General features: G+C 36.4%; 1 protein-coding gene across 1 annotated transcript in view; it reads right to left on the bottom strand.

Moving 5' to 3' along the window:
• Positions 1-1683: 1683 nt before the first annotated feature.
• Positions 1684-23650, bottom strand: part of pdgfc (platelet derived growth factor C) — a 146686-nt gene continuing 124719 nt past the window's right edge. The window contains exons 3-6 of the mRNA XM_002934746.5: positions 22243-22423; positions 8691-8898; positions 4579-4796; positions 1684-2950 (exon numbers count right to left, since the gene is read on the bottom strand). Of these exons, the coding sequence (XP_002934792.2) occupies positions 2834-2950; positions 4579-4796; positions 8691-8898; positions 22243-22423 (724 nt within the window). The 3' untranslated portion in view covers positions 1684-2833. The remainder of the gene's footprint in view (positions 2951-4578; positions 4797-8690; positions 8899-22242; positions 22424-23650) is intronic.

The following is a 23650-nucleotide window of genomic DNA, read 5'->3' as shown; positions in this document are numbered from 1 at the left end:
TTGTTTTGCCTCCAATGAGGATTAAGGATATCTTAGTGTCTAAAATATCTGTAATATTAAGATATTACAGAGAAAAAGGAAATCATTTTCAAAAATTTGAATTATTTGCTTAAAATGGGGTTTATGGGAGATGGCCCTCCTGTAATTCTCAGCCTTTTGGATAATGGATCCCATACCTGTAGTTTTATTTTTGTATTGAAGTATTTTTTTTATGCTAACAACCAAAAGAAAATTCTATTTCCTCTACAGTTTTAAAAATATTTCAAAAGTTTATATAAGTGAATTGAATGATAAAATATTTCATGGAGAAATGTTTTTTCACCCTCTGCTAAATGTTAAGGGTGTAGAATTTTAGGGTAGGCTGAATTCTGAATCCTGATACTGATTTGGCTGAATCCCTAACATGAATCCTAACTCATAAACAAGATTAAAAATACAAAGATTGCACCATGAATACAAAATAATGTTTAGTTGTTTAGTGGTAACTAAATCATTTGGGCTCAGATTTTGCTCAAGCAGGCGGTCAAGTGCAAATCTTTCCTGTTTCACTTTGCCTTGAAGTCAGTGGATAAAGTTTTTTTTTACTGTGCAACTTTTTTTTTTCTTCACCCATTGAAGTCTATGGATATTTTGTTCTGGCAAAACCTGGCTAAAAATTTCACTTATCACTACTTAAAGGAACAGTAACACCAAAAAATGAAAGCGTATAAAAGTAACTAAAATATAATGTGCTGCTGCCCTGCACTGGTAAAAGTTGTGTGTTTACTTCAGAAAGTCTACTATAATTTATATAAATAAGCTGCTATGTAGCCATGGAGGCAGCCATTCAAAGGAGAAAAGGCACAGGCACATAGCAGATAACAGATAAAACACTATTGTATTCTACAGAACTTATCTGTTATCTGCTATGTAACCTGTGCCTTTTCTCCTTTTTTCCAGCTTGAATGGCTGCCCCCGTGGCTACACAGCAGCTTATTATATAAATTATAGTAGACTTTCTGAAGTAAACACACAACTTTTACCAGTGCAGGGCAGCAGCACATTATATTTTAGTTACTTTTATACGCTTTCATTTTTTGGTGTTACTGTTCCTTTAAGATTCATCTCAATACAAATCCTTTATAAATACCTTGGATTTGGCTGATTCTGAACGAACTTCAGGATTCAATGTAGCCCTGATAAATATACCCCTTAGAGCCCGGGGGCTGAATCCAGGTAATTTACCTGACCCCCACTGCGTCCTCACCACTGGCAGTGGGGAGTAGGAGGAGGAGAGCAGGGGAACTGTGAGAGTGAGGATGGAAGGAGCAGGGGAGCTGGGAGAAAGAGGTAATGCAGCGGGGAGAAGGGAGGATGCAGGAGCGGGGGGGGGGGGCTGGGGCATAGTTTAAGGACTATAGTCCAGCCCCCAACAGTCTGAGGGACCATGAACTGCCCCCCTGCTGAAAAAGTTTGTTATGTAATCAAAAACTCAGTGAAACAAATATGAATATCTTTGTATAACAAGATTGATTCTTAGGTTAACTCTCCCATAAATTCAATTTTAAATTCTGTTTTAATGGTTAGATATGCATTTGAATTCACTACAAAAGCAGATCTTTCCTGATATTATCAAATGTTATAAGGCGCACCCACATAAAAAAAAACACAGCGATGAGTAGGAATTTCTATCTGACACGTAAACATTGTTGACATCTGCTTTATTTAAAATGTAGTAGTAACCTTTCCCCCCAGAGGTGCAGCCTTTCCCCTGACAACTATGTTGCAATGAGCTCCATTGTACATTGTACTGACCAATTTATTAAAAAAACAAACAAAAATAATTAGAGACAAAACACTAAACCAAATCAAAATTGTATTTATATGTTATGAAAAAAAGATCATATTGTTCTTCAAAAACCCATAATTAAGTTAATATTATACATTTAAGAGTATTGTGAGAAGCAGTTCAGTACCAATATATTCCTTGTATCTGACATTTTGCTCTTAAAACTTGAAAACCCAGATTACTTCACTGTTTAGCACCATATACAAATAATGACGTTCGATCATCATTCCGATGGGTTCTACAACACAAGTTCAAATTTGAAACTACACAAAATGCTTAAAAAGGCATCACATTAAATACCCTAGGTAAAAATAGATAAACTTAAGACAATAGGAAATGCGAATACATATAATGTCAAAAGTGTATAAAATGTACAAAATTAACAGAAAATAGGAAAACAAAAATCAAACTTTGACTTTTATTTAATTGAAAATGGCATCTGTTTATGTTTTGGTAGTCGGTTTTCGTATTGGTCCAAACACATTGCATGAGCAAATACAAGTTCCAAAGATGAGCACAAGATGCTTCAGGAGGAAGAATCTCAGGGTTCTTAGTCATATTGTACTTTGTCAAACCAAGTGTTCCTGCTTCTTAAAAAGAAGCATGCAAGCAAGAATATATCATGCAACAGTTTGGATTTCCATAGCTTGACCTCCAAATGAAATAAAATCAATTCCGAAATGGTAAAACGTGATGCCATTGTGAAGTTTTTACCCATCTTCAAGTCTCTCTCTCTTTTCATAGTGTGCCACTTTTTTGTATTAATGTAAAGTCCGAGAGGCTACACCCACTGGCAAATCTGGGCATCAAAAACCTTCAAGAAGCATTCGGAGGTGAAGACAACTAGAGTTCCTTCTCATTAGGACACGTTGCTTCTGTGAATTTGCAAGACTCGCAGTCAGGCTTCCAAATTTACAGTTTAAACCAAAGTTCTTCCTTAAGCAAGTTACTGTATAAACAGCATGCTACTGTATGTTTTATATAAAAATACTCATGCATCTTGATTTATCCTTCAGTGTTACCCTTGCACATACAGGCGCATTCTTCATGATGTTCCAAAGGTACATCTGCCAAAGATTTTTGCAGTGTTTTCATCCCACTCCTTTGCTTCAGCTGAAGAACCTAAAAGGTGGAGTGTAAACAAAAAACCATAAGTCCATCCACATCCATGATTTCGCTTAATAATGTTTATTAGTCACATTATAGCTACTGTTGTATAATATGCACTATGTACCAATGTAAAGCACAGACCTTATGTTACACTTTCATGCAAACATTAAAAGTAGCTCAAGGGGTAGGGGGTCAAAGCAAGTTTTATACCTTATGTGAGTTGGATTATTTACGCAAAGTAGTTATTGGCCTGTCCCTGTAAATACTGGGAACCATTAAGGTTCTTGTACTCAGTTACAAAGCACTTAAAGTTTTACCACCATAATCTAGTTTCCAATTTCACCCCTAAACGTCCCCTATAGTCTGCATCTTCTCTCCTCCTTCACAATCCATCCTATGGAACCCTTTTTCCATTCCATTAGGCACTCCAAGAGCTTCCAGGCCTTAGAAGATCACTAAACCCTCAGCAACCTGACATCCCACCTAACTTCCCCACTTTTCATCCACACACTTCACTGTTTTCCAGTTTCACTATGTTCAGTACTTACCATTACTATCTTATCCAACAGGACCTCTACAATCACACTGTTTGCTTTCACCCTTCTATGTCTTATTTTCTCTCCCTCTTAGATTGTAAGTTCTTGTAAGCAGTGCCCACCTGCTATTGTTTCCTAACAATATGTAACTGTAATTGTGCATCCAGTTCTGGTGAAATGTTTGTATATGCAAACTGTGTATTTGTATCCACTTAACTCTGAGATAATGGTACTATATTTTAAAAATGTGCAATAATATTAAAACCTTGAAGTTGAATCACAGAAGGGCACACATATTATATATTTAAGTATTATATACATTTAGCCTTATACAAAAAGCTACTGGATGAGAGAAAAGCAATTTGAGTTCCCCTACCGATTTGCCATTTTTTGATTGGGTATCCTGCTGGAAGGGGTGAGTCTAACAAGCAAGCTGCAATCAAGATGTATTATACTTTTGGAACACAAGAAGCATTGATAGAACTGTGATTCTCTTGTAGACCCACTTTATTTTTGCCAACCCCATCTTTAATTTGTCTGCTAATTTATTTGTATTTATTCCTTAAAACAATGTGTTATGATTAAGCAAGTTAGAATAAAGGGCAAGTTTAAATCAATGTTAAACATGTTAAAATGTTATGTCATGGTTTATCATGTGAAAACTTATGGGCAAGATTCAGTTTATTCTAATTCAGGTCCAGCTTTCCCATAGTTTTCATATGATAAACAGTGGGATACATTTTTCTCATGAAATTGAATCTGGCCCAGTCAGAGGCAATTTTGTATAGTTTATAAACTCACCTCATGGCAGCAGTGCCCCTATAAAAAATATTAATACTTTATAAATACTTTTGCCTCTGCAAAGGGAGATGTTATCAGTCAGTAAAGTCTTGGATTCGGTGGAGTCTAAAACCAAATAATGGATTCCTAATTTTAAGGCGACTGCCCATTACTACTACAGATACAGATTTTATCACAGACAAAGTTGCTTTTGAGTGTTCTTAGTTCCAGGCCCAAAAAGAAGACAAATAGTGAGTGTTAGATGGCAAGTTATTTATCTAAAAAGTAAAATGAAAACAAAAAATATAATTGCAATGAAAATACCTCATGGTACTTTTTGGTGACTTTAGTAGGCATACAGTGGCACTCACTGCACATATGATTGCAGCATGCACAGTTTCCTCCACAGCGCTTCACTAAGAGGCAACTGGGCCAGAAAATAGCATCAGTCCGCTTCAGTTCTTCCCTTAAAAACACTGAAAAGTTCCTTGGTGTGCAGCTATACAATCTGACTTCTTCTTTTAGCAGATTCAGATCCACAACTGTGAAGAGACCAAAAAAAAAAAAAAACCTTTATGAAGAAAACAGCACATTTATTTCCCCCCCTTTTTATCTATTGTTCACTTAGAAACCACCAGTCACAGCAGGTAATGTAATAAGCAATTTATGCAAAGAATTCTAGCTGGCAGATTCCCAGGACATTATTTGTCATACTCTATAAAGTTCAGTCTGATGTAAGGAATTAGCAGAATTTTCAGTAAATTCACATTACAATTCCCATCTGCAGTGAAATAGAAATTATACAGGAAAGAAAGGGATGTGAATTGGTCCCAAATGTACTTTTTAAAAAAAACATAAATCTGTTATATAACTCCACAGGCTGAATACACGAAATTACATTATCCAGCTCCTGGTCCAAAACACTAGCTATTGTAATATTTCTAATCCACTGGAAAAGGTACCTCCTTATAACTATTCACAAATGTGCTTTATAAAATTGCATGCAATTATATCAAAAGCTGGAGAATTTATGGCACCATTGGCTCTAGGAACCTAAGAAACTTATATTTCTGATTTGTACAGAAATCATTTTACTAGAATAACTGAAACAACTTTGCCAGTATATAACACAGATACTTGGAAGGCATAACAACATGTATCCAATGGTTTCTGTTTCAAACCCCCTATGTAACATAAGGCACTAAGTTCACAGTAACCCATAGCAACCAATAAGATGTTTGCTTTTAAACAGGTGACCAATAAATTCTGCCTGCTGACTGTTTGCTATGGATCACTGCTCCTGGGCAAACTTGGTGCCTTTTATCACATAATCCCTAAAGAATCTGAAATCCTACAAATGACATTAGAAAATATTAATGTTTATTCTTCCTGAATCTTGCCATTGATATGCCTAAAAGTGAAAAAGAATCTCATTCTCTACTCCAATATGGTGACCAGACATACCATGGGCCATTCCATGTATGTTCTACATTTACTTACTAAAATAGACATTGTCAGTTTTTGTTGAACCTTTTTCATTGGATCTACCGCAACCACTTCAGCATAAACAAAAGAATCTGAACAGTTATTTAGTGAGATCAGTGCATTGCCCCTTCAGAACTCCCATTTGCACATAGGTTGTGATTTCTGTTCTGTGGTTGCCAGTGTCAGAAAATAGCTAGTTAGAGAAAACATGACTGTAAGATCCCAAAAAAGGGATATGATTAGAAGGAACTTCAGCAATCAAGGTAAAGATAGGACAGTGTCAGACATCAGCATGGTCGCAGACATCACGATACACCAGACAAGAGTAACACCTGCAACAGGTCAACATTTCACTTTGAAGTTAAACAGCATAGAAGTTACTCTAAGAAACCCAGATGAGAAAAAAACCCTACACATTGATATAAAGGGGAATTCAAGCTTGCACACAATTGGAACTTTGAGATCTTGAAATTGTTTTATAAATAATGCAATCTTATTGCAAGTTTTAACAAATAAAGAGATTTCCCATTGATATGTAGGGACCCATACAGTTGAATCCCCTACTAACTTGGGAAATGCCCTACTTGTGTATTTCTCTGTATTTTCTAAAGGATGGTAAACAATTCCAGTTATATTTTATTACATTGACTGGAAACCCAGGTCTTATCCTCTTTGGCTTCAACCTGCTGAGGAAGGTAAATGTCTGCTGGAGATTCAGGGCCAGTCCAGTAAAGGAAGCACCTAAGGGAATTAAGCTCTTAGTGAAGTTGGGGAACAGGAACCCTGTAAATAAGGCATGTAGATAGTGGTAGGTAAGCCCCTGTTATAGTACAGTCTAAATGTGTAAGGAGACAGGTTGGGCTAGAAGGAGCAGTTCTGAGCTCCTACCTAGGAGTGATAGATTAGAGGCATTTCTATTCATACTATTGGTGTAGGGATCACAGTGGAGAAGGAATCAGGTTAGAGGATTTCCCTGGAGTTTCCACTGAAGGTGATCCAGGTCCAGAGTGTTCTAAAGGTGAAGTGAGAGCATATCAGTGTGTGATATGAGACACCTTTAGCTACACTAAAGGGTTACAGATACAAAATCTGTTATAGATCAATGGAGGAGATGAGTTAATCAGTTATGCAGGGTACACCTACATTACTATGTAGAGTGTGTGAGTTTAGGGTGGTTGTGTGCTGTATATATAGATGACATGTGCAGTGTGTTTTATGTATTTCATTACGTAAAGAAGTGTCACACTGACTGGGTGCCCTACTACTGCTGTTGCTTGACACTACCATGCAAGTAATCATAACAATAGCTTTTACACAGGACAAGATGCCCAAAGGCATATTTAAGTGCAGTATTTTTAACGTTGGAGCATTATGTTCATTGCAAAAATAGCACTTTCTGAAAGTGCTGCCTCTATGCTTTAGCATGTGTGCAGGCACATACTGTATACATGTACACACAGACACAATTGTTTTCATTTGACTCTCAGGAATATTATGGGGCGTGGATGGAAAATTCATTTTCAGACATTTTCCACATAGCAAAATGACATTGCTCCAAATGCATTGAGGGGAATTGTTTGCGGACGGCCAATAAACCTAATTAGTAGGCGCACTTTGTAAGTGTGTAGTTTATCTGTCATTCAAAGTGCCAGATAAGTCCTGAGCCTGAAGGCGCTTGAAAAGAAAGTGTGGAAACAAAGATAAATATATAGGTTTTAGCATTTATCAAGAGTCTACATGATGCTGCCTTGAGGCACATTCTTTTAAAAGCTGAATGCTCAGTTTCCAACTGTAATGAGGGGAATCATGCTTTTTCTGCAGTTTTTGTTGCTGAACAAAATATAATGTAGCTACTACTACTGCATTAATCTTATATAATAGTTTATTACTATATTGATTTCTAATAACCAGGGTTAATAAATCAGTCCTTTCTTCCTAATATTAATTAAGTATTATAAAACCATGATTAAACAGTCAGCCTAGTGTTGTTTCAAGGGTAATGTAATTGGTAATGTAATTGATGAAGTCTAGACCAATGTATCCAAGATACAGGGTAGTGAATAACCCAAACTGACCTTCAGGCCGAGCATTTCACTGAGCACCCCAATAATGGTGTTTGAGAACCATTGGAATAATTTACAACAATTTATGTATTTAGTCAAGAAACTACATAATGAGTCAAAATTGTGTAAGGTCATATAGAAACAGGCACTCATGGAAGGTACCAAGACCAGGGTGAGGGGGGTGGGTACAGAAAAGTGAAGAGAGGTTTACAGATAATACCTAATCAAAGCAAGTTTCTTTCATAAAGTATGAATGCATCTATGGTCTGTTGACCCACATATTTGGGGGTATCACTGATGTTATTAAGCCCCTCACCTTCCACTCTATATCCAACGCATGCATTATAACCTTGACACTTTCCACTTGATTGAATTTAGGACCATGAATAACTTGCATTTCAGACTGATTCAAGCTTTGTTTTCAATCACTGATAGTACTGTATGTGCTTTTTAACATTTGTGTTATGGTTTCTCAACAGTCTCCAAATAAATAGGCGCATTTGTTGATAACTATGTTTGATTTGTTTATAAACAGCCAGAAAATCAAATAAATAAGTATATTTAGTTCAGTGATCTACAGAAAATGGACATTTTTTCCCAAAGTATAGGGTAACACACTTTTTTCAAGTAGTGCTTATCTTTTCTATTTGGTGTTCTCTAAGACAAAAGTAGCTATACCGTAATCTAGAATGATTGTTTGATTGTGCTGGTTAAACTCTATGAAGAAAGCATTAAAGTATTGCTATGCATAAATACAAATTATATAGAGATGGTAGCTTTAGTGAACAGAAAAAGATATCCCTGCATACATAAATATCTATACATGGGGGAATACCCAATGAATGAAATCAGCACAGAAAACTGAAAATTAAATCAGACAAGACATACCTCTGTTTTTTCTGCCATACATGTAGGATTTTCCAAGTAATTGCCATGGTGGTCTGTATAAATCTTCTATGTCCAAATGCAATCTGTCTGGCTCAAGGTATCTTATTACTTCTTCCAGAGTCTCAAAGCGAGCAACAGTCTCACTGAGTATGTCTAATGGCAATGCTGAAGGCGGGAGGACTGAAGGACTTGCAGGTGCTGCTTGTTGCTGGAAACAGAGGAACAGTAGCTTTGTTAATGCCGCGCAAATTAAATTATTAAACAGGAGCACGATGGAAAATGGTGACAAGTGACTTCAGTGCCTTCCTTACTTTATTTACTAACCTGTGCAATGGTTTACCAGAAAACCTACACTATGCTTACTTCAAATAGCCCTGGCACACATCTGGACATTTTCCTATCTTACGCATATGCATCATAAAAAGCTTATTTTTTGAATGCTTTGCCTTGAATTATTGTGTTAGGGGGAAATAATAATAACAATAATCTGCAATAACCATTACTAAAGCAAAGTGAAATGGAATTGTCAGAGTTTTACTCCTTCTATTGCATGTTTTAAGTGTTAAAGAAAAATGGAGGTGGAACCGTTGAATTTTACATTTTACTTTTGTATGTTCACTATATGCCTATGACTAAATGCAGGATGCAGGAAATGTGTCAGGAGGTGTTTTAATGGATCCAATGAATATGTTTTAATTTACATCCATCTCAGTGCCTTGGAGTGTAAGAGCTGACATTGTTGATTATTTGTTTGTTGTCGCCCGCAAGCTACAGGCACCCGTACCATTGATCTCAATCCATGAACTGTTTTACAATAGATTAAATCGGTTATTTGAATGTTTAGAAGGTTAAAGTCTGAAAAAATTGGAGATGGACCTGGGGTTTTTACACCCAGCTCATTTTCGTACACCGACAAGCTTACTGCTTAGCACCATACAGTCCCTAATAAGAAGTGCTATATAAATATGTTTGAGCTTTACCCTTTTTTTCTTTTCTGTTCCTCTTGTTCCTATTGTTTTTCAATTCTTATTTGTTGGATCAACAAAACAGTTCTGCTCTTGTTAGAGTGAGGCCTTGTGTCACTGTACCTCTTTCTTTATGGATTTTACTACTGACTGTGTTTTTTCACAACAGCAAAGACACCGACAGCAGAAATTGCCGTGGTCAATAGCCTTGGTGGGAACATTTGTAAAAATGTAAAAAACCCAGTTTCTGACAATGTCCTCTTCTATTAGTGTAAAGAATGCAACACACGGTATGCAGAATACACAGTGCAAAGGACCGTGGCATGCAGTGTCCATCAACAATGCTTCAAGCCATGATCTGCAGGGAACACAATGTCATTCTTTGAAAGAGATTTGCTTGGCAGCTCTCCACAAGGTTCAGTCAGGTAATTGTGATAAACAAACCATGGACTGCTGTGCTTTCCTGCTCATGCTGAGTAATGTGTAGTGGTGCTTGCCATAACATATGTCTGCGGCGATTGTGTTCTCTTTTGCAGTGCCTCTTCTCTCAACTTGTATAAATAACATTTTTGTCAGTACTACACTACTGCGACTAGAACTGTATTGAAGTTCAGACTCCATATTGACTGTCAAAAGGCATTTAGAAGCACAGTTCTATTCCAGCCTTTACTAGAATCTATGGGGCTCCCTAAAACAGCTTAGCTTTCACCACATTTACTTCATATTTTTTTGTTACCAATGTCTGTACTTTTAAAATACAGGCTTTTAGGTTTAACTGCCTATTACATCTAGAGCTGTGCAGTACAATGAAAACGTCACTTATTAGCTTAAATTATATTTTGCATTATGAGTTATAATGAGAATACACATTTTGAAATACAGTGGCTTCAATAAACAAATACAAGATCCAGCGGTTATATATATGCAGGCAAAACATGTATTTTCCTACTGACAGAAAGCTGATGCCTTTTAAACATTTGGGCAAAATATTGATTTTAATAAGGTAATTATGCAATGTTCATTTCTCTGCACGGTCTGGAAGTTGCAACATATGGAGAAATGTTCTAGAAGCTATTTGCATAAGCTCTTTAGATTTTTCAAAAATAAGAATCTAAATTTAGTGCATGTTCAACTAAAGTTCAGCATTTGGCATACCAGAAAAGTTAAAAAAATGGCCTTAAAATATCTGTGTACTTTTCCCTGCTATATTTATATATACTGTTTTTTTCTATGTAACTTGTAAAACTGGAGCAACATATATTTACAGGTGACTTTTTCCTACATACATAAAAATACTGGTACTGAATCATACATATTAGCAAATATCTTTATAACATACATTAAAAAAATAATCTTATTTGAGCATGGTTAATCATGAATGACTTAATTTTCCTTTAATGTTGATTGCCGTAAAGAAGCTCTTTTCTCCAACAGACTGCAAAGTCTTGGGTTGAGACTTAAAAAGGGCTGATTTATGACACATCAAACTGGGGAATCTATCACTACTCCACTGAGATTAAGAAACAGGGGGCGGCATGGATGCGTTATAGGGGTACCTACAAATGTGGTAGGAGGAGGTGCAAAGCTTGTAGCCTAATCAAGATATCGAAAACTTTTAGGAGTTCCAACACAGGGTGTGTTTATCAGATCCCCCAATATTTTAACTGCCAGACAAAAGGGGTGGTTTATTTAGCCACATGTGAATGTGGAGCCCAGTATGTAGGCAAGACCATACGGGGAGCAGGCACACGCTTTCTTGAACATATGTCAGCAGTGGAGAGGGGTGATTTTAGGTCTGCGATAGCTAAGCATGCCATTGAAGTGCATAATAAGAGGTGTATGATCACCTTTCAAATTATTGATAAACCCAGACTGAATGTCAGAAAGGGGGAATTAGATAAAAAGCTTTCTGAGAGAGAAGTGTATTGGATATACTATTTGAAAACCACTGAATGTTTTGGGGGTCTGAATAGGGAATGGGAGGTTTCTTGCTATTGCTAATTCTGTCGGGATGGAGAGAGTTCTAATAGTTTTTGCGCTTTACTGTTCTTGTCCATGATCCATTAACGGGCATGTTGATAGTTTTGACCTACTATTTTGATGAAGCATATACGCCTGGATATAAATACATTACAGGATAAATATATTACAGGACGAACTACACAACATAATGAATGGAATACATTTGGGGAATGAATTAGGATATATATATATATTTTTTATATATCTATTTTTGAGTTCATGTGAAAGGTGACATATAGCCACCATGTTAATAGAGATCTACAATGGTTTTATTGTTCTAATGATTTTACTGATCTTTATAAATTGCATATACATTTTATGTGTGTTAAAGATTGGGCACCCTAGGGGTTAAAATACACCTTATGGGGGTGGGTCTCACTTGGGTATTTGAGGGTCTGGTGGGTGTGGAACACTTGTTATAGCTTCTGAAGAAGTGGCAGCAGGCCACGAAACGCGTTAAGCAACTGGTGTAGTTTTGTAACATGTTTTTAATGGAGACAAGAAATAAAGAATATACTTTTTATTGAAAAGCAGTTCTGGCGTGCTCCATCCATCAACATATTTTTCTTGTAATCTAACACTGTGGGGCAGATTTATCAAAATGTGAAATTAGAGCTCACCACAAAAACTCACTCACTTTCTATTTATTCCTATGAGATTTTTAAAAGCATATTTATGGTGAACTCTAACTTTCACCCATTAATGAATACACTTCTAGAAATCCTATGGGAATAAATAGAAAGTGGGTGAGTTTTTCTCTGATGAGTTCTAATCTGTCATTTGAATAAATCTGCCCCTGTGTGGCTTGTCACCATGCATACTGTATCTGTCTGGGATACAACTGTAGCAGTGTTATCAGGGGGATGCCACCATTGAATTACTGCAATACAAATGTGTGCTACCAGAATGCTGTATAATAATTACACCAGGTAAAGACTAGAGAGAAAATTGATTTCCTAATTCCGTGCCTTAACAATAAATTTTAAGATGGATACGGATTTACTCTGGGTCAAAGTTATATTCCGCTCGCTCTCAGGCACTGCTGTAAATATAGGGAAGGTGCCCTGATTTCCTATTACCACTGCTCCTTTTGTCATGTCAAATTGACAGATATGATGGAACACCTTTTTTCTCTCTTATGAGATAACGGTGATGTGTAATTTCACCCATTTAAATGCTGATGCCCACAAACAAAATACTGTAATTGATTAAGTGTAAAAGGCCTGGTAACATTTTACTAAACAGTGACTATCATTGCTGCTCGGTAATATCTGCTGAACCTCAGTACAGTAGATCATTCTCACAGTGTATCTCACAGCGTATCCCATAAGTGTCTGCACAGTTGATGTCAATGTATGGTTGCATAGTGGCCCTCCAAGAGATCCGCTGGTTCTATAGATGGCCAGGTATAAAAATGTCCAGGTGTTTTACCACAGATGCACCAAGTGGCACAGTGGATTGCATTGCTGCTTTATAGTACTGGCATCATTGGTTTGATTAAACAATAGCTAGAGATTTTGGGGTTGTTTACATTTTTCTCTTGCCAGCAAAGTGCTTTGCACAGTCTTACAATATTGTTTTGTAGCCTTCTGTAAAGAATGCCTCTCCTGAACAAAGCCCTGCAGTAGTGGCAACCCAAACCATGTTCTGTGCATAAAATACAATATCAAGTAAATACACTATAAGGCACATTCACTTACAAAGGTGCAGCAAGCAAATGCAATCACCATGTTTTTTTCCCACAATGCAGCATGTTTTTTCCTGCAATTCTGGCATCTTTGGGGACGTAAACAGACCATTCTCTTGAAGCAATTGCACTGCACTACTGCAATTGTGACTGAAAATGAATGCAACTGTGTGTGCCCTTTGTCACGAATCAGGTGCAATTGCACTGAGTAATTTGATGTCTGCCTGGCATCATTTATGTTGTTCGCTGGCACCTTTTTCAGTGTTTAGTGTACTAGTCATGTGTGTTTGATTCTTTTGGCACATCTGAACTGTGCCGATTAATGCAGGAGGCAGTTTAAGCTCCAGGGTTCCCCTGTGTTAATAGGTTAAGTAGTGCTCAATTTATAAGGAAAGGCAGAAAGGACTGAGTAGCACCTAATGCAACTATAGGAAAGTGCAAGGAGCGCGTTGAGTACCTTTAATGAAAGGGGTTTTAGCTGCAATTGACTGCAGGGAAAATCACAAGTTGCCCACTGCACTTGAGGCCATAATAGAGCCTTTATTTCTGCTTACAAACTTTATGTTTTACAGAAAACAAACAAAAAGCAAACTATATTTACAGAGTATATTTATCTATTAAACATTTTTAGAAATGTAACTTGCCATGGAAATGTTATATCTTAGTAACAGCTGCACAATATTCCAGAATAAATATTCCAAGATATTTTCATAATATTCTTTTGGCTAAAATGAAGTTAAGATAGGTGACCCTTTCACCTCATACATACCAATCTAGAGGATAAAGACTAAAGAAGAGGTATTACTGTAATGAAAGCTGAGAAATCGGCCTATCTCTACTTATCGCACCAACAAAGAACAGTAACCACTTTGTAAGTCTAGCTTAATAAAAAGGTGTATCAAATCTCATTCAGGCCATGTCACACATTTATGCACATAATGTGCATTTTAAATAGCTTAAGTAGCAGACAAGGCATGCAGACAATGGATCCTGCCAGGAACAACTGACAGTAGCCTCCACAAATGCACAGGCATGCCCTGGAACAACTTAAACACTCGCACTCTTTTTTTCTCTACAAATCTCTGCCAAAAGTGGTTTTTACAGGCATTTTAAGAGCTGGAAAAGAATGAAATGAAATGCTATCAATGAAACAAAATAAAAGGGGGTTTCTGTGAAATAGATATTTAAAACAAAGAACTTTTCAGACCGAGCAAAATGTTTATACTAAATAATGTTAGTTTAGCTTCAGTTTATAGTATTGACTGTATATATCTATATTGTTTTAATAGGTGTCCAGTTGCTACTATCAGAATCTAACAGTAACTAAACTGCATAAAGTTGTGCAGTTTTGAAAAATACAGGTTTTACTTTACTGACGGAAACATTATTGCCACAGTTTACACATTAGAAATTAATTTTACCTTAGCCATAGGGCTACTTCTATATTATTTATGGGAAATCCTCTTTTGCTTTATGGTATACATTCTAGATACTCTTTATGTATCAGAACCAGAGTCCCACTGAAAAAAGGTTTACAATAAGCTATTTATTTAGAATAGCTTTCAGCAGCACAAGCAACGTGTTTTCCTACCTAGCCCAGACATACCTCATGCTGCTTTAGGCTTGGCACATACACACACAATGGCTGCAAATGTTTAGTGCTACCAAGTCTGTATTTTTAATGGAAGAGGAGCACTGGCCTTGGGTAAGAGGTTAGTAATTACAGTCACTGGGCGGAGCTTAGCAAAGTGGTACCACCCCACTGACTCTATCATTGCAAACAGGTAACAGGAAAATTTTCTCCGAAAATTTTTAAGTATTTTTTGCAAAAATGTTTGCTGATGACAAAATGTAGAATTTTGCATTTGAATGTGAATCCATACCTGCCGAAAAAATGTGCTCATCACAACTGTTGTGAGTTTCTGGACCTATTACAGACTTTAAAGCTTACTTATTTATAGGCTGAAATGACCTGCATATATATATGAGGTTCTTTTTCTGCAATTAAAGACTACAGTTTCTCCCTAATATATTCTTATTTACTACTAAGTGAGGTGTCCCCAAAGCACAATTAGGTGCCCATTTATCAAGCTGTTTAGAATCATTTATGCCAGAAAAAGTAGTGGAAAAAAACTGACAATTTATAAAGGTGTGGATTTTCTTTTGTGCTGCACAATTACAGTATTTAACATCAGTATGTTACAGTGTTATATTAATGGTGTAACCCCTTTAAGCCAATGGAAAAAAATTAGGCAGCAAGTAAAATCCATCAGTAAAACAAGGTGTAAATAATCAGTGATGCTTCTGCTTTTACACTCCAATTTTGTGCAGAAAAAAATGACAGTGAAAATGAATATGCAGCATGATTAATACACTATTTTTACATAGTGATGCCTGATGCTGTATGGCATACTTGTTGCTATCCCTTTCACAAACGGCAACCCTAAGTTTACCTACTATTCTATCACTAGACGACATTACCATTGCAGCTATAGTTCCTGTTCCCTTATATCTCACAAAAGACATTCTACACTTCAGCACTTTTAGTAGGGACATCAGCATTTGCTTTAATCATCTGAACTATTTCCATGGATACAGCAGCAACCATAGTTGTATGTGGTAACGATCTACATACACACACACTGATTCGAAATTAGAGAGGGAAGGGATTCTGAGTAGGAAAAAATAGAAACTTTTGGAATGGGATCATTGGTGTAAACAATGAAATAATGGAAGCAGTTACATAATATGTCTCGGGATTGTGAAACTACTTCATAAGTAAACACTTTCATGTTTGCTACTGGAATAAAAAATCCAGCAGCAAGTCAATCTTTGTTACCTAACCACAGTATGAAATAACATCTCTATTAGAAAATACATGAGTTTTTAATAAAAGCTTGCCATTGAAAAGATAGAAAAGGAAATTTCAAACTAAGATGGGGCTGCTCATGCCTTTTTAATTTTTGATTCTCCTACGGTTAAAAAATCTGCAGTGGCAGAAGTGCAAAATATAGAAATAATGGGCCAGATTCAATTTGATGAAAAAAAGCCTATCTTCTTATTCAATTCTGGATATTCCCGTAGAGCCAGATGCAATTCAAGGAGAAACACTTATCTCAATATTTATCACATTGAAATCTATGGGAATAAAATTGGATCATGCCCATATGTTTTTAGAGGACAAACTGTAAAATATAATTTTCTCAAAGAACTGAATCTGTTTTATTATTGCAGAATTGCTGTATAAGGAGGTAATTCCTTAACACAATAGATATACAGTAAAAAATAACAGAGAGACAGAGGTGTAGCTTCCAGTTATAGTCGGCACAACAGACTTGTTTCTCCCATGTTTTCACCCAATTTGTCTTATAGTTACAGGTGTGACACTGGCTTAGCTATCTCGTAAAGGCCACTTTCTGTATTTTGTCAAAACTGTGATGTCTTCATATCGGTGCAATAAACTTTAAAAAAGTTTCCATTATTCCTCTTTCAGTTTACAAAGAACTCACCTAATTAGAATATGTATTTATTTTCAAAGAAAAATAAATGATTTGTTTATATGGGGTCTGTGTGCATTCAGCATAGACTTATGTCTTTCTTTAACCTCGGCTACTATGTAACTATGACTAACCACATCACAGACTATGAATCACTGGAGTCATAAATATATGAAAAACACACATCACTTGCCTCTGTAATTGTTTCCAGGCCTCTTTAATAAAGCTGTATAAAAGTCTTGAATGTTTTATGGCTTCATACCCAGAAAAGACAAATGTCTCAATGTAAACAATTTATCCCCAATGAAATATGGAATGTATCACTGGATATTCAATGCACTTGAACTGAAATATGATTCAAATGGCTACGTTAAACAGTGTGTGCTTCAAAACTCAGCAAAATCTCTTTTATAAGAAGCCACACAATTATAAAGGAAAATTGATGATATTAATTACATAGAGCAATGAAAATCAAATGAAGTGGAAGTGAATCCAAAAGCAAAATAAAATTGAAGAAAGAGCATTTAAATTTGAGTCATTACTTTAATTGCTGCCTCCACTCAGCGAATGGTCATGGGAAGACTTTGGATAAGATAAATAGAAGTTTACAAGACACAGGTCAAAATCAAGATATACACTGGTATTAGAAGAAGAAAGACAGGAAAACAAAGGTAGAGTGTGGAAGATAAGACAAAGGAACATTTGGGGGAAGGTAGGAAGTAGCTGGTAATAGAAAGGACAGTATTAAAAAGATGTAGAAAACATGATTGAGACACAGAGTAGTGTGGGGGTAGTGTGATGGGGACATGACAAAGGGAAATGTAAAGGATTTCTAGAAAGCAGCAGACAAGACAGTGATTTGAAGAGTGTAATTCCTTATGGTCTATTTTTTAGATGTCTGGTGCCTAAACCTAAAAGCTGCTGCTATGCTATCTGTGGAACAAAATGCTTAGACCACTGAAATGGACTAAAAAGTCTTTAAGGTAACAAAACTTTATTAAGCATCATATTGTATACCCAGAAGGCAATACACAGAAAGAAACTTGTATTTTGGGTACTTTATAAAATATTTATTCAAGTATTATTTGTGTAACACTTCATTTTTATTTACTGAAATAGCATTTTCAATAGCTTTTGGGCTGCCATATTTCTACTTTTCTAAACAACCCCAGTGCTGGGGTTGAATTACTTTGCATTAATTCCCACATCTACTGTTGATATTTTGAAAGAAGATATCCACGTCCTATAGTCATCTAAATTTGTGAAGCAGGTGCTTTTATGCTCACAATGGATTATGTCTTAATGGAGAAAAAAAGTATATGATTCCTTGTGTAAATCATATCAAAATTGCAGCACTTGCTGCTTTATCACTTTCAAACAATTGAACATATATATGCAATTCTAGAGGATTAAGAAGAAGGCAACTTTACAAAATGAAAAATATTTCTTTAGTTGGTACTGTCTGTGAATACTGCATATGGGCACCTAATGTAGTTAAGTGCATTTTTACTGTTGCTCAGTTCAAGTTTGCAAACTCTTGGCAATGGTGTATGTAGACTATCATCTACCATTATAATAGAGCTTCTGTTCCTATATAGACATAGCTGCCACAAACCTAGTGAATAACTGGCACTGGACAGCAATGTCCAATTTTAAATGGCAACTATACGCGTTTTGTTGCCAATGGTACTTAGTATAAGAGGAATACTTAAGCTCCTACACTGGCATTTGGTATCTCCTTGTAAATATAGATAGACAAATGCCTGTAGATAGAAAAAGAAAATAAATATCTGTAATAGGTAAATCATCATAGAGGGTTAATCATCTTTTCTACACAGGTCATACAATTATTCCGTATATGCTATTGTCTTTTTGAGTAGCACTATGTATTAGAGCTACTGTGCCGCGAAATACTTAGAGCCGATTATGTTGCTTAAGCCACAGCCAATAAAATGGAACTTTCCAAGCATTAAAAATAAAAAAAAAATGAAAAAGGCATGGGATTTACGGATTTAATCACAGCCCTTGCCAGCCCAAGACTATTTAATACCCAAGGTACGCGTATCCAAGTGCAACAGATAGGAAACTCTATACCTTTTTGTTTTACTCTCTCCATTTATCTGTCATAAGAAGAATCTGTTTTTGACATCTTGCAAATGATCTTCAAAGTTATATATCTTTTTTCCATAAAAATATTTGGCCAAATACCTTGGCTTATTGATATACATAGGATTGCTGCCAATTTCTGTTGCTAGATACCAATAGTTTTGAGTGTGGAGGAGGAATCATTCTTATGTCGGAATGGCATCCATTCCTTGTATTCAGTTTCCAGTAAATCACATATTAGAGCTATTTAGTTTTACGGTGAAGATTAGTATGTAGTCAGTACAAAGCTATACCTCATAGACAATGTCATCATTTATTTAGATAAAAATGTATTTTTGCTCTTAATTCAGACCACATCAGGTGAGGGTGCCCCAGATGTTTGGGCCAGGAATCTTGAAATAAATCGTTATTAGTAATTATGTAAAATGATCACCTAGACAAAAACTCAACAGGATAACTATCCAATTACTAAATCAAAATGCTAAGGTTCTAGTCTGGAGTCTGCTCTGACAGTAGGCACTCTCCTCCATCCAAATGTATATATTTGCACTGTTTGCAATGTTTGGGCAAGTGACAAAGAAAAGATAAAGCAGAAAAAAAGAAAAAAAAAGGAATGGGATATGAACTTTATTTCAGGTATATATCATGGATTGCTGCCTACCAGGCTATTGGGTTGCCACCTTTTAAATATAAGTTATAGAAATTGCAGCATTCTTGTAGGTTTGCCACCTGTGCCAGAGTATATCACCAGCCATCACTGCATGGGATGGGGCAGTGACATCAGGGGCAGGCAAATCAGTGGATTGGGGAAGCTGGATGTGGTAAGATAGGGGTTGAAGGAGGGCTTTAAAGGGCTGTAACAGTGCACAGAAGTGAGGGAATGATGGAAATAACAATTGTACTTGGAAGTATATTGCAGGTAAATTTGTTATACCAGTCCCGGCCCTACCTGACAATTAACTAGCTAGTCTGGGGAAATACTAGATGGGTGGCAACCATACCAGGCTATAATGGCATAGTGACCCAAAGTTAAGGTTGACACCTTTTCTAAAAAACAATACCAGCTTTTGTATATATATATATATATATATATATATAGCTAGTCCATAGAAAACACTCACGGCACGAGTATCAATAAAGCAAGTCCTTTATTCAGGCATAATATCTACGCGTTTCGATCCACATGGGATCGTCATCAGGGATGAGTGCTTTCTATGGACTGGATGTGATTTGTGGTTCAGCACCCGCCCCTTGTTTTTTGGAGTACCGATGAGTGTCGATGTTGGGAAACTATATATATATATTTATATATCGAAAAAAAGACCTTGAGAAAGTTCCCAACGGGGACCGAAACGTTGGCTGTTCATGCATTTTTTAATACACAATTAATTTTTTGCAATAAATCCGGTGTTGCTGGTCTTTTTTTCGATATTTAAACTTTTTACATTGCACCTGGGATAAGGATTGAAGCAGTGGGCCACCCTTGGTTCTATATATATATATATATTGTTACGGGTAAGTAGCTGTGGGGTAGCGATGCACTATCTTGATGGACATGGGTACTGCAAGTGCAGTGACAGTTGGCTGCCTGGCTTCACTTGGCCACCTGACACTAAAGGATGCTTGCCTGACATGTCAGGTAGCCCAGGAAGGTATACTGTATATTGTTTGAAGCATTCTTTGTAAAGGGGTTTTCACTCATGTTCTAAGTTGGTTTGATTTGGTTTGTAAGTTAATATGTTGATATCTGTATTGGGAACTGTAATTAAAAGCTGTGGCCTTTTCATTCCCAAAAAACTGGATGTTATTATGTCTATGGGGGAAAGCAATTCCAAGGAGAATACAGATACAAGGTTAAGTGAATGGTTAGTGTTCCGTGGGGTATCCTTCCTGCGGGGGCTTAGCACTGCCCTTGTCATAAGGCACAGCACACTGTGACACACGTATGCCTTGTACTTTATCCTGTGTAGAGCAGGCAGCAGTTTCAGGGTTGCCTATGTTGGTCCAACTCAATCACACTACCACATTGACAACAAATTGTGTCTCATGTTTGCTCTTTACACACAGTGCTGCCTTAGTAAATGAGCCCTCAGATGTATTTCCCAACTCCGATATGGACAGTAATTTATTAGTAACACAAACAATCTTCATCATTGTCAGAATAAAGTGAAGAAGCCATATATTTCAGTCTCTCTGCAAGCCTACAAAAGCGTGCCTGTGTGAACAAATTTAGGCTACTTACACAATTCAACAATATTCACATCCTTTCTGGCTACCCGCCAACCTCTAATCACAGCGAAAGAGGCCAATAATTTCTGAAGTGGTGACTATTTTTATATACTGTAGCTGTGAGAACTACAGTTTCTAGAAAATCTGCTATCCATCATTTGAGGCATTATTCTCCATCATTTTAGTGCTCATTAGGTTAGTACTGCCACACACCGTACAAGTGAAGAACACAAAGATTTTGTGCAGTGTAATATGTCTATGCTATTTAAATAATGAACAGTAATAGTGCCTTTCCTTACCACCAGGACCACAGCCACCACATTTATCACAAATTTTCAGTTTTTAAAATATTAATTGTAGATTATTTTTAACTAGCTAGTGTAACACACTTTTCAGCAAACATTACACAGAGCTGCCCACTATTGTCTTGTAAATCCTATTGTAAATAGACCCCATTTGACTATTGTACATCTTCCTATTTATATATCTATTTTATTCTTCAAATCTTATGTAACCTGCGCCCTTTTCTGCCTTTTCTCTTTTTTAGATAAAATGGCTACCCCTATGAATACACAGCAGCTTTGTTTATATAAAGTATAGTAGTGTTTACCAGTTTTACCAGTGCAGTATATTATATTCTAATTTAAAACATTTTGATTGTGTAACTGTTTTTATTTATCAGATTTAGAATTACACATATGCCTACTAAGTTAAGTTATATTTGTTTTTACACATATTTAACAGAAATGAGAAAGTATGTCATGGATATTGAATTTCCTAAAGCAAGTGAGGCAAATGTTGTGGAAGACTTTTCACATGACTGACCACAGACCCACTTGCTGGTAGATCCTAAATCAGCAAATCTTACACCTGGGTATATATTTAGTTTTTATGTAAGGGATAAATTGCTTGTCAAAGAAAACTGTTTATCTTTCATTAACTTTTTTGGCCTCTTCCCAGTATGTGACCAGATCAGATTACCCCAAGTATAACAGTGATTAATAATTACTGTAATGTGCTGAGCTTGGCAGAAGCGCTTTACTTACTGGTGTGAGAAGTGTATAATGGATGCAGAATCCTGGTTCCGAAGGTAAATATTCATCAGATACAAAGCGAATTCTGATCTGATTCCCTTTTGATATTTGCTTGCTTGGCACTGTACTAGAGCCACACCAGCGTCCAAGAATTGTGCCATCACTGGGGTCTTCAATCTCTACAAAATCATACCTAGTGAGATAAAGAGCAATGAACATCAGCAGCTGCAGTACGTGTGCAGTAAACAAGTTTCATGTACAGTAAAATACAGAAGAAATACAAACTTGCTTTAGCAATTCCTAGCTAGATCTTTAAAAGCTAAACAAAAAAACTGAACTGGAACATTGCTGAAAATTTGCTGGGTCACAGCTCAACCTGTTACAACAGGTGCCAAATCAATTGGTATTAAGCAAAATATTCTACTTTGTGGCATGGTTGCAGTTCATTTCCAGCCTGTTGTCAGCTACTGTACCAGAATGGTCAGCAACTATGACGTTTATCACAGTTCAGTTCCAGGCCCCTGTTCTGGCATATTTTTAAGTATTTGGTTCTGCTCCAAAAGAGTTTTAGTTCAGTTCTTGTAGGAATCTAAATCTAGCCAACAGATCTTGAAATTTTCCCTCTGAATTGTTCACCAGTTCCAATTCTGTTACAGGTTTGTACTGTACAGGTATGGGATCCCTTATCCGGAAACCCATTATCCAGAAAGTTCCGAATTACGGGAAGGCCATCTCCCATAGACTCCATTATAAGCAAATAATTCTAATTTTTAAAAATCATTTTCTTTTTCTCTGTAATAATAAAACAAAACCTTGTACAGGTATGGGATCCCTTATCCAGAAACCCATTATCCAGAAAGCTCCGAATTACAGAAAGCCTGTCTGCCATAGACTCCATTTTAATCAAATAATTCAGAATTTTAAAACTGATTCCCTTTTTCTCTGTAATAATAAAACAGTACATTGTACTTGATCCCAACTAAGATATAATTAATCCTTATTGGAGGCAAAACAATCCTATTGGGTTTAATTAAATGTTTTTTGATTTTTTAGTAGACTTAAGTTATGGAGATCCAAATTACGGAAAGACCCCTTATCCAGAATACCCTTGGTCCCAAACATTCTGGATAACAGGTCCCATACCTGTACTTGATCTCAACTAAGATATAATGTGGCCGTTTTATCAACTAAAGGTCGATAAAACGAGTGATATTTATAGCATGTGTTAAAAATATTATCACTTCTTATTTTTTGTGACTTAACGCTCGATTCACTAAAAGGACACTTGTCATAATTAAGAAGTGATGTTCTTGGCGTTATTTATCTGGCGATGAGCGTTTTAAGCGATATTTTAACGTAAGCGTGATAATTTCTGCCGCATGCGAAATTGTTTGCCGCACTTGATATTAGCGCACGATAT

The sequence above is a fragment of the Xenopus tropicalis genome, chromosome 1 (assembly GCF_000004195.4).
Source record: "Xenopus tropicalis strain Nigerian chromosome 1, UCB_Xtro_10.0, whole genome shotgun sequence".
Classification (NCBI taxonomy): Eukaryota; Metazoa; Chordata; class Amphibia; order Anura; family Pipidae; genus Xenopus; species Xenopus tropicalis.
Note: the sequence above shows the minus strand (reverse complement) of the source record. Positions and strands in the feature narration are given on the sequence as shown.